The sequence below is a fragment of the Mustela nivalis genome (assembly GCF_964662115.1).
Source record: "Mustela nivalis genome assembly, chromosome: 8".
Lineage (NCBI taxonomy): Eukaryota > Metazoa > Chordata > Mammalia > Carnivora > Mustelidae > Mustela > Mustela nivalis.
This window is the reverse complement of record NC_139027.1, coordinates 25,960,327-25,972,392: the sequence shown is the minus strand read 5'-3', so window position 1 is coordinate 25,972,392 and position 12,066 is coordinate 25,960,327. Positions and strand designations below refer to the sequence as shown.

General features: G+C 44.1%; 1 protein-coding gene across 5 annotated transcripts in view; it reads left to right on the top strand.

The window, feature by feature from the left end:
* Positions 1-12,066, top strand: part of VIT (vitrin) — a 95,952-nt gene that overhangs the window by 27,157 nt on the left and 56,729 nt on the right. For all 5 annotated transcript variants that reach the window (XM_082745624.1, XM_082745622.1, XM_082745621.1 and 2 more), the window contains exon 3: positions 3,124-3,189. In XM_082745624.1, the coding sequence (XP_082601750.1) occupies positions 3,124-3,189 (66 nt within the window). The remainder of the gene's footprint in view (positions 1-3,123; positions 3,190-12,066) is intronic.

Here is a 12,066-nt window from a genome sequence, read left to right as displayed (position 1 = left end):
CGCCTCCTCCATCTTAACGCTACTGATGGCTACTCTAGAGAGGAAGAGAGTGAGAAGTGGAAGGAGATCTTTTATCTGAAAAAGTAATTTCAACATTCAGCTTATTTTGAAATTTCAAGCACTGATGTCAAAGGAAGGGAACTTTAGTCAATGTTGTTCAAAACTAGAACACTGATTTTTAAACAGTTGAGAAGTATTGCTGCAAATTGCATAAACCATGATTGCCTTAGAACTTTGGACTCTAGATTTAATTTCCTCAAGCCTTCTAGACACTAATGGCCTCAGTTGCCAGAAGGGACTGGATTTCAGACCTGTGGTCCACTTTGTACTTTGAAGTGAGAATCAGCCATCCATCCCTGTGCTCTGCTTGGCTTCCCAAGAAAAGCAACACCAGACTGATTTTTCTGTTTCCCAAATTCAATACTCAATTCACCACTTCAGCATAGCAAGAGAAGCCTTACAGTCAAGGAATGAAGACTCCAGGGCACAAGCACATTATCAGCCTTATTGACCAGCCCTCCCCTTGAGGAGTGGTTTCTGGGGAGTTTTAATTAACAAGATTCCAAGCTGAGGAGTGGGCCAATGTGTACCATTGAAAATAATGACTTTATTAACCACTGTGGTAAAACTGAACCCAGCTATGCATGTTTTCAGCCTGGAGGGTCGTGGGTGAGCAAATGCAAGTGATGGGGTGGTCTTACTGAAATATTTATAGTCCTAATGATATGGAGACTCAGAAACCACTTGCCACAGGCACAGAGGCCCAGAAGGACAGTATTTGGTTTTCCCGAAGAATTGATACCCAAATGTATGACTATTTCAATTATTCCTTCTAATGAACTTGCTTAATTTTCTTCTCCATATTTATTTAGTATTTGTTCTTTAAAATATTCTAGGATTCGTTGTTTTTGTGTATAAAATGAAGACGTGTCTTCGCACAGAGTTAAATGACACAGAGACTCCTATAAAAATTAGACCTCCAGGACACTCACATCCACCCAAACCCCAGAAGTAAATAACACCTCAAAAATGTCTGCCTTCATTCCACTTGGCTAGACCTGTGGTTCCCACTCAGTTCTCTTTCATGTGTCTGTTCTCTCAGGACATGCTACGTCAGCTGTCCAGCAGTAGCACGAGCTGAGGATATTGGGGATAATTCTGGGGATAATTCAGGAGCTGCGTCATGGGTGCAGAATAGCTAGATAATCTCAGGATAAATAACAATTTCCTTCTTTTTTTTTTAAAGATTTTATTTATTTATTTGTCAGACAGACATCACAAGTAGGCAGAGAGGCAGGCAGAGAGAGAGGGGAAGCAGGCTCCCCGCTGAGCAGAGAGCCTGACTCGGAGCTCAATCCCAGGACCCCGGGACCACGACCCAAGCTGAAGGCAGAGGCTTTAACCCACTGAGCCCCTGAAGTGCCGCTAAATAACAATTTTCTTAGCAAACCCTGGTGACATTTTCCTTCAAAGGTAGTTGCTAATCAAGAATTCCCAGGTCCATTTATATCTAAATTAAACATTTGTGTTGTCACACACACACACAGACACCATGAAGTAGAACACCTGTTTTGATTACTCTAACATCTTATATTTACCCCTGGAGTCCCAACCCTACCCAGAAAGTGAGTTTCTAAAAAAAAGGAAAAAAAAAAAAAAGTGGCTAAAATAGAAGCATGTTAAGCAGTGGATAAGGTAGAAGACGCCTGGAGAGGAAGGAAGAAGAATGGAGAATTGGTTAGCTTTTTGAAAGGAAAACATTGTTTTTCCATCTACAGGTAGAACTAGCGTCAGTACAGAGACGTGAGCATTTTCAGACATTACTAATAAAAAAATGCTATGAGAAATGTTCACAATATGTACCAAAATTCTAAGTGGGCCTATATTTCAGACAAGAAATCCTATTTATTTAATTTATTTAAAGGAAATAACAACGGATCAGGGCAAGGAGGAAGCTATTTATATTAAGTCAGAAGATGACTAAATCATGGTACATCCTTATAGTACAATACTTTTCAGGCCCTCAAAATTACTGTGAGAGGAACACTTAATGACCAGGAAAAATGTCTGTATATATCCTGAAGTAGAAATAAATTACAAAACATTGCAAACAGTGTGAGCTTGATAAGATGCTTGTTTAAGAAAAGCACCTGCATGAATATGTATACATATAGAAAACATGAAAATATGTATCTTTTGTGTTCATCTGTGTTTTCTATAATGTTCCTAGTGTTTTTTACATTCTTCTGTGAGGCACAAGTCCTATTCTGGTAATAAGGAAAAAAATGGTCAGTGCTATTTTTTAAAAACACAAGGCTCAAGCTGGTAATACGACTTTGAACTCAAAAGGATAAAGAGCTCTCCCTTCTTCCTCTGCTGCTGTACTTCCTCAAGAGAGCAGTATCCCAAAGCTGCTCCGCTCCTGTTTCTGAGGAGGAAGGTCAACTAGCTGCAGTTGGCCTTGACAGGGCCGGGAAGCAAGTGCTGGTGCAGCGGACCACCAGGGGACACTCTGGTCACCCCTCACCCCCTGTGGCCACGCCCCCTCTTCTCCCCAGCTCTCTCCTTGTCTTCCTCTCCTAGACAGCCCTCCCCTGTGGTTTTCTACATATCCCCTCCACGCTACCTTCCTTATCTCCCTCACGAGCACGCACGCATGCGCCTATATGCGCACGCATATACACGCACGCATGCGCAATGCTCGGGCCAGTTTGAAATTAGCCCTTTGGAAAACTCCGTGTGGCGCAGAGGAGAGAGCTCAGGAAGGCCCCGGTGCTCACCCTACCTCGATCATTTATTTCTGGCCCCAACCGAATGAGTGGACTTCTCAGGCCCCCCATTTCCTCTTTTGGCGACCGGAGAGGGCAGACTCGGGATGGTGAAATGCAAAGCAGCAAAACAGAGGACAGGTGCCCGGGAGGTGTTTTTGGAAGCCTCCCTCAGCAGCAGCCAGGAAAAGTACACGAACATCCATCTGATTCCCCCAACCTTCATTTAAGGGAACATTAGTTCTACCGATGAGACTATTTTAACATGTGATGGAAGCGATGATAAGGGTCAAAAGAGAGAAAGTGTTTGGGTAAAATGATACTGATTAGCGTTTCTTTCATTTTCTCCATGTAGTTTTGCTGGTGACAGGAATACACTCAAATAAAGACATGAACAAGAAGATCAAAAGGCCCAAGTTCAGTAAGTAAAATTGCAATTCCTCATTAGCATAAGGTTTGTGTCTCTCATGTAGAGGGCTGTTCTACTTGTTTCAGATAATTTGGGAGGTTTGGGGGCTTTTTGACTTTACTTCAGTTGTTTTGCATTCAGACTGATAGGTAATGATTATTACTTATCACCTACTTCATCCCGAAAAGCATTTGAGAGAGGAGTGCTGATTTTAGGGGAGAGATCTGTGGTTCCATTATATTGGAGCATTTTGAAATGCACATACAAAGACCAGGTAACACTATGTCTCTATGGCTAAGCCTGAGTAGGTATTTTCTTGCCATTGAAATGTCAGTTCCCCATACCAGAAAATTCTGTCTAGCTCATACAAATCTGCCCTCCTTCCGGCATGCTCTGGGATCAGAAGGTAAATCTCACAGCAAAGCCCAGAAGGTTTCACACCTAATCAGTGAACAGAGGAAAATAAATTTCATTTTTGGATGGTATATCAGTTAAGATTAGATGACAGGGAATCTAGAATAACAACTGCTTAAGTAAGACTGAAGTTTTCTTTTTCTCTCCAATGAACATAGTCAGTCTGGACTTTTAGGGAATCTTCACCATCTTCAGGGATCCAGACTCTTTCTACCTTACAATTCTGCTCTCCGCAACATGCCTCTCAACTCACTGTCCAAAATGGGTGCCCCAGCTCCACCCATCATGTCCATATTCCAGTTGGCAGGAAGGGATGTAGAAGGATGCATACCCATCCCTTTAAAGAGAAGTCCAGGAAATCAAATACACCACTTCTGCTTAAATATCACTAGCCATTATTAAGGGAGAATGGGAAATGTCTTGATTCCAAGCATCCACATGCCCAAGCTAAAAAAGCAGGGGGTTGTATTACAGGAAAGGAGGAAGAATAGATATTGGAAAATCACTAGTAGGACGAGACATAGATGGAAAGGCTCACGTTCAAATGCTATAAGCACACCGAGATACCTGGTCCTAAATTTGTGGATTTGATGGAGGCTTAAGTTAAAGCATATTTATAAAGGGCCATAAAAGAAATGCCATAGATATAGTTAATGTTCTGTGCTCTCTACAACTGAAACTTCTTTAGAGGCATTAAATTTAGATGCTTGAAATCAGCGACATTAATAATCCGAGATATAAGAAAGATATTTGCTTCACACACCATTCTTTTTTCCTTCTGCTCCTTTAAACCCTCCATATGGGATTTCCTGTTGAAGTGAGACCAAAAGGGCAGCCAGCCACAGCCTCCAAGCCTAAAATACTAAAAAGGAATCAGTTGCTTATTTATTCCTGTCATTACCAAGAGCCAAGAGAATCAGCCCAGGGCCAGATGTGTGTTCAAAACAATGACTGGGTTAATATGGAGACAAATGCACACCCAAGTATGAATTCCTTTGGGCTGTTTCCAGTATCTTCATTAGCTCATATACAAAAATCATGAAAGGTTCCATGATTACCATGACAACGGTTTTCAGTGACTATGAAAGGCTGTGCTAAATGACCCAAGGGCAAACCTCTTTGAGAGATCTCAAATGGATTGAGTTTCTGATATGCTAAATTCTAACCTTACACTCAAAATCTCCCTGGTGATGCAGCACATTTGAATCAATAAATGCATGAGGCCTTTTCTCTAATTAGAAACCCTGGCACAATCATTAAATGGGGTGGGGGGCTAGATACAATGAAGGTAATAGGATATTCCCAAACCATGGCAGTATCTGATTCTTTACCTCGGGAATATTTCCAACTGACAGTCTATAGCTTGAGGCCAAAGCAGTTTTCATTTTTTCTTTTCAGTGTTGTCAGTCTGCCACTGGGGTAGGTGACTTATGGCAAGGAGGCCCGCCATTCATTCCTTTTACCAGTACTGGGTGCCTACCAAGTACCAGATACTATGCTAGACACCCAAACACAGTTGCGACTGAGACCTTTGCCCTCGCAAAATTCAAAATCTAGGGAGAAAGAAAGACAAGTCACCAGGCAGCTAAAGTTACTCCAAGAATATGGAGAAGAAGCTATATATCTGGGAGGGCTTCCTGGAGGAAGCGGCACACTCACACTGATAATGTGAAGATCAAATAGATATAGATCAGGCAAAGAGGAGGAGGAAAGAGTGTTACAAGCAGAGAGAAAACAGCACGCCTAAGGCCGGAACAAGTTAAAAAGTGTCAAATATGACTGAAATCTAGAGTAGGAAGCGAATGTGTTGAGATAAGAGATGGAGGGATAAGCAGGCGTCGGATCGGATCATGGAGAGCTTTGTTACCATGTCCAGGAATCTGGGCTTCCTCATGAGGGCCATGGGAATATCTCCGTGCAGGTTATATTGGTTGCAATCAGCATAAATCCAAAAGGGATTTTTGCAGGATGTGGAGCGGCTCATGGATTGGCAGCTAGAACTCACTGGAACTGTACCTCAGATGAAAAGAACTCTAGAATCAGTTCCTCTGCTTCTTCCCACATGTCTGCCTCACTGTCTCTCTCCCCTCTCCCTGTCCCTCCCTGTCTCCCTCTCCCCACCCCGGACTCTGTGCACACTGTGTCTCTCAGGACTGAGTCCACATTTCTGGAAGAGAGAATCTCATTGCATCATCCCAGGCTACAGGGTGGTTCTTAGAGAAGAGTAAGCTGGTTAGGGTTGTGCTAAGGAAATAAGACCGTCCTGCCAACAAAAAAACCCCTCACAGCCAACAAATGAAGAGAGACGAGAGACAGTGCCATTTGTTAGTGAAAAAAAGCATGGAGATTTACACGCATACACAGGTACAGCGGGAGTGTCTACCAAGTCTGAATGGCATTTCCCACAACTGTGTCCCGTGAAGGGGGAGACAGAACAATCACGTCTTCTCTTATCTCCTTGAGAGATAAAGGTACGTGGGTCGTGCCTGTCTCCCGTATGCCTGGGCGTCCCTGAACTCCTGCTGGAGCTAACATCACCGTTTTACTCTAAGAGCTGACATCTCAGAGTATATCTTACAGGGAGCTGCCAATGGGTTTTAAGGAGAAAAGGGAAATCATAAAAGCCAGGCTTTAAACAAACCAGTTTGGCCTCAGTGTGAGAACAGCCCGGGCCGGTCCCCTCAGTTCCTGGAGGGGCAGTACCGGCAGCACCTGCGACCTTCTGCCCGATTCCTTCCTCCAACCCCAGCCGGGCCTGCGGGAACCAGAAGCACTGGGGCTGGGGTCCAGCCCTCCATGTCTTAGCAAGCCCTCCAGGAACTCCAGTGCCTGCTGACATCCGCAAACCCATGCATCAGAGAGAGAGCTGGGCCTCTTCCAGGTCCGAAGGTAAAACCACGGGTACTCTTTCAGTGCCCTCTGACCTCTCCGTCTAGCCAGCCCTGGCCAGTGGACACTGGCCCCTACTAGGCATGCAGCACAGCTCTTAACACTTGAGGATCTAGTGCCCGAGACCCGGTGCCATGAGCTGGCAGAGCCAGATTGGAAATGCAGGTCTGTGTGAGGTTCTAGCCCATAGGGTCTTCCCAGTGCCTCCTACCAAGCCAGAAATGAAGTCCCTGCTGCCTGGAGGTAGAGGGCTGTGGGATGATCTACCTGGAGGTAGAGGGCTGTGGGGATGACCGAAAGGGAAATAGAGTAGAAGAGATGTGGAGATAGCAGGAAAGGAGGCACCAGCATGGGGATCGTCCTTGCCGAAGCCATACACCATGCAAGTTTATCTGTTTCGTTGTGCAAGTAGAGTCACTTTGCTTTAGACAATGGTCACATTCTCTCCCCCATAATTCTTTTTTTTTTTTTTTTTTCCTGTTTCTTCACATCTCCTTTCCCTTTTCCATTTTTTTGGTCTGCCCGTGGCCCTCCCAGAGGCCCTCATGGAGATCACTCAGCTCCACTGGAGGCTGTTTGGACCAAGAAGGTAGTACATACAGAAAATAAGCTGGCATGGGGAGGTTTACAAAAGGGGAAGCAAAGAGGAAAGAGAGAAAGGAAGGAAGGGAAGAAAGAAGTTCTACAAGTTCTTACAAATCTTTTCCTCCCACTTACCATTCATTTCAAGCTAATACTTAGCTTTTCCGTACACAGTTGTATTGGGCAAAATGTTATTCCACCATATTTGGCTTATCACCACCTCATTTTCTAAATCAAATTAAGTTGGACTCCAAACTGCCCATTTTCAGGAGCTGAGAAATTACAATTCCATCATTCTAGAGGCTTCTTCCTTCCCCGAGCCCAGCCGCTGGAAGCCTGGTGCTGTCTACAACACCCAGGGCGTTCCCCTGCACTGCTCCCTGTCCAAGCCCATGTTAATTGCAGAAGTTGGGCACACCATTGTTTTCTGAGTGCTGGCATCTTGGGGAAGATGGGGAAGTCCCATGCCTAAGACTTCACCCTGAGGGACACCCCACCAGGTATTGCTCCAAGATGAGGCTCCTCCAAGGTCACTGGTGGGGAACAGGCTCATTTCCCTTACTGAGACCTACCTGCCCACTCTTCCCAGTCTTAGAAGACCATTTCCTCCCCATCACTCTTTGGGCTGATCAAGCCCAAACAAGGGCCATCTGGAAAGACTAATTCCCAATGCCTGAGGGAAAGTTTTCTTTGGGCAACTGTGCCCTTTCTCTTGCAACCTTGAGTTCCAGAGGTGTTTGAAGACGAATGCCTGACTACCTTCTTAAAACAGTACGAGGGAAAAAATAAAATGAAAATAAACCCAAGTTAATGTCTCAATAAATTAACCTGCTGGTAAAGTTCACCATACTATACAAAATGAGATTTTCACCAAGTTTATTTTTAGAGATTTTCCCAGGTTCTTACTTCCCTGTTAATGTTTCAGAGCCCTGGAGCTGGCCTTCCTTTGGAGGCACATTAGTGGTGGGTTTAGTCAGTACAGACCTGTTCGAGCATTTTTCAACAAATGACCAAAATATGGCTGCATTTGTCTTGATTATGGGAGGCCACAAATAATGATTGAAAGGTGAAGGTGTGTTCATAACACTCTTCTCTGAAGACAGTCATGATGCCTTATGAATTTCAAGGATTAACTTCATGTGTGTAGATTACGTGTTCAAAAAAGGCCTCCTCTTCAACTTATGAATATTTCAGCCCACACTAAAATAAACACATCCTCTGTTTGCCCTTAAATTCTGTCCACTAACAACTCTCGAAAAATCCCTGCCCGTCAGTGCCTATAGAGAAAAAAAAAAAAGCTTTTAAGTTATCAAATCTCAGGAAGCGCCAGAAGAGCCTCAGAAGGAATGGCTTCAGAGCAGAGTGGGTTCAGATGAGGGGAGAGCCACAGGACGATCAACTCCATGGAACGCGTTACCGGCTTGCCAGCCCGCAGTCTCTCTGACTTCAGTTAGCACCCCATCTGGTATCAGATAAAGTCATGCAAAAGTGAGACTTTCTGGACCCAATTCCCATTGCCAGAACACACATTAATCTAGTTTTGGTGGCTCCTGTGTGTCCTGCCCTTCCTCGGCTCTGTACTTATCACCCATTCTTTTTTAAAAATTATTATTTTTATTTATTTGCTGGAGAGAGAGAGAGAATGAGCATGTTCACAAACAGGGGGAATGGTAGGCAGAGGGAGAAGCAGGCTCCCCACTGAGCAAGGAGTCCGACACCAAGCAACGTGAAGACCTGATTACTGTTCATTGAGTATATGTTGAATGGATGGACAAATGAACAGCAAAAACAACAACAAAACCCAGTGTAAAATAAAGCAAAATGTGATTATTACATAAGAATAACGAGGGATATATGAATAGGGTTCATACTGATTTCACGAAAGAGCATTTGAGGTAGGATGTGAACTATAAGTAGAATTTTACAGACAGAGGTTGGTGGAGGGCTTTTCAGGTAGACTAAGCCCAGACATCCTGGGGAAAAAATAGAAGATGAAGTCAGGGTATAGTGAACAGTGTGGTTGGTTTAAATGTGGGGGGAGTCATGGGAGATGCAGCTGGGATATGCATTAGGACTAGGCAAGGCCGTTCAGGGAAGCTTTGTTCTTGGCCATTCGTTGGACAGTGGGGACCCTCAGAGTCTTCAGAGCCCTCTACATGATGAAGACAACAATCAGCAAGATAAACACAGCAGGATATTCTCTGCAGGCAATGAAGCTACATTCTGAAATATTTTCACTACGTTTGAGCCTGTTGAAATAGTCTTAGCTTGCGGTGAAATGTACAACCTTTTATTCACATAGCTCTCTCCAATAAGTTAACCTTAATACCTTGTAAGGCATGGAAAGATCTTTGCAATCAACCTTGAAATGTTGATGATTCCCAGTGGTACTGCCTTGGGCATGAAGAGGTAATTGTTCTGGGACTTGGTTATTTAGTGATTGGACACTGATGAAGAGATCTACAGCTTTAGGGGGTTGTTGGATTTGAGTCTAACATGCACAGAACTTCTTGAGTAGGTTCACGTGCTGTTGGCTGTAGCAACATGTAAGTCATCCCCAGCGTGTGCTAGCTTCTCCGACACCTGGTGCCAACACCCATGCGTCCTCCACACAGATCGGTGTGTGTGCCCTTTCTCAGACCATGAAAAAGTAAGATGTTTAACTTTCTAGACCTCCTTCTGGGGCTGAGAAGAGAAGTACATTTTTTTTTAGCTGAGGAAACTACCATGGCAGTTCTCAGGAATAACAGGAAAACAATGGGATAAATGCACAGATACACACACACACACACACACACACACACACACACACACACAGTGTGTGCGCACATGCATATGACCTACATGCAAGAAATAGTGACCTGCTGATGGTTGTCAGTGATCTTTGAGTTCAGAAAAGTCCTGCAGGATGAGAGTAGGGAACAGCAATTTAACTCTTTCTCTTCAGCTATAGAAGCAGCAGCCAGGTGGAGGTGGCAGAGTCTTGGCTTTAGAGCCAGAGGGCCTGAGTTCAGGTCCTCCTTCTGCCACTTACTTGGTACCTGGGCTTGAGCAAGTTAACTCACTTCTCTGAAATAGAGAAACAATGTACTTCTCAAGGTTTTGTAAGGGTCAAGTGAAAAAAATGTGTGTTAGAGTCCTTTGTGAACTAGAAATAAGTTGTTTTTAGAGACGCAAATTTTGCAGCTGTGTTGCCACAGATAAATGAGCCTCTGCTCTCCAGTCACTGCTTCATCATGGTCCTTCCATGGCACATGGATAAAGGTATTGTCTCAAGCCTGGTTACAAGGACCAAACTTCACAGAGTTTTTGAAGTGTTTAGATCTTGAGCTTGGAGTTACTTGTTGAGGCACGCGCTCTCTACTGGGTCTGTCCTTATAAACAATTAACATCATATGTCTTATGTTGCCCTCAACTGTTGCTTCATATAGTCTTCTTGAGAAATTCACGAACAGAGGAAAATATTTCTTCGGCCCCCATGGCTTTACAGTTGGGCAAGTCTTGGCACAGGTGAGAGCGTGGGACCATGTTGGAACCAGACATCGGAGTTCAAACCCAGCCCCACCATGAATTAACGCTATAATTTCATCATCCCAGTGTCAGCGTGGCTGCCATGGATCCTCAAATGCCAGATTAAGCCTGTGTAAATACCAATTCTATAATCTTTTCTGAAGTCTGGAGCATGCTCCATGATTTCTGGAGAATCTACAATGTACTTCCTCATGATTTCTCTACCTAGTCACTCCTGTGCTCCCACAGCCTTCCTGTTTTACCTTGCCCTGTGACTTAGCTACTTCACTAACTCCTACAAGAAACTTCCCTGCATCTGATATCATAGTTTGGAGACTTTACTACAGATTTTCTAAGACCAACAGAAGAGGTCACCTTGTGGGGTGTAAAATCTTCTTCCACCCGCTGCTCATTCTGCCCTCACCCTCCGTCCCTCCCTATCTCATGCCCCACCTGCTCTCTCCGACTAACAAGCCCATTTTATGGGTAGATGCTTCTCCTTGCCTCTTTGAAGAATTCAGCCCATACACAGGCCCTTGAAGTTCAGCCTCTATCCCAAGTAGGCGTCTCAAGAAAATTCTTCTGAGAAAAACTAATGTGTAGTCCTGAAAAGAGTGTTAGCAAGAATAGTTCTTGATATCTTGGTTATAGCAGGATTATTAATTTATCTAATCCTCACATGATTTGGCCCCTGCTTACCTCCCAGACTTTATCATAGACCTCTCTCTCTCTCTTTCATCCAGTGTTCTCTGCACACACTGGTCTCTTTTATGTTCTTCAAACCACCAACCCCATTCACACATCAGGGGTTTTTCCCTGGTTCTTCTTTCTATCAGGGCAGGGTGGGGGGTCCTTCTTCTAGGCCTTTGCTAGCTAGCACCTTCTCATCACAAAGTACCAGTGGTAGGAGATTAAGTAGACATGAGTACAGAGACCAATCCTTTAGGGTCTTATAGACCATCTCAAGGATCTTGGATATCATCCTAAGGGCAATAGTAAGCTAGTGAGGGTTTTAAGCAGGAGATTGATAAAATGTCATCACTTTTTTTTTAAGTATCACACTGGCTGCCCAATGGAGAAATGACTAGGGCAAAGGGAAGGGCAACATGGAAGGAAGAAGACAAGATACCAGGCTATTATGTTAACAGTCCAGACAGGAAATGTTGGTGACTTGGACCAATGTGGAGGTAGAGAGGAAAAGCTTCAGAAATAAAACTAATAGGATTTGCTAATGAACTGGTTTCATTCGTTCACTCATTCGGCATTCTTTTTATTTTTATTTTTTTAGATTTTATTCATTTATTTAAGAGAGAGAGCACATATGCAAGTAAGGAGGAGGGACAGATGGGGAGGGAGAGAATCTCAAGCAGACTCCCCACTGAGCATGAAGCCTGATGTGGGGTTCGATCTCATGAACCTGAGGTCATGACCTGAGACAAAACCAAGAGGCGGATGCTTAACTGACTGATCTCCCCAGTCGCTCCTCAGCAGACA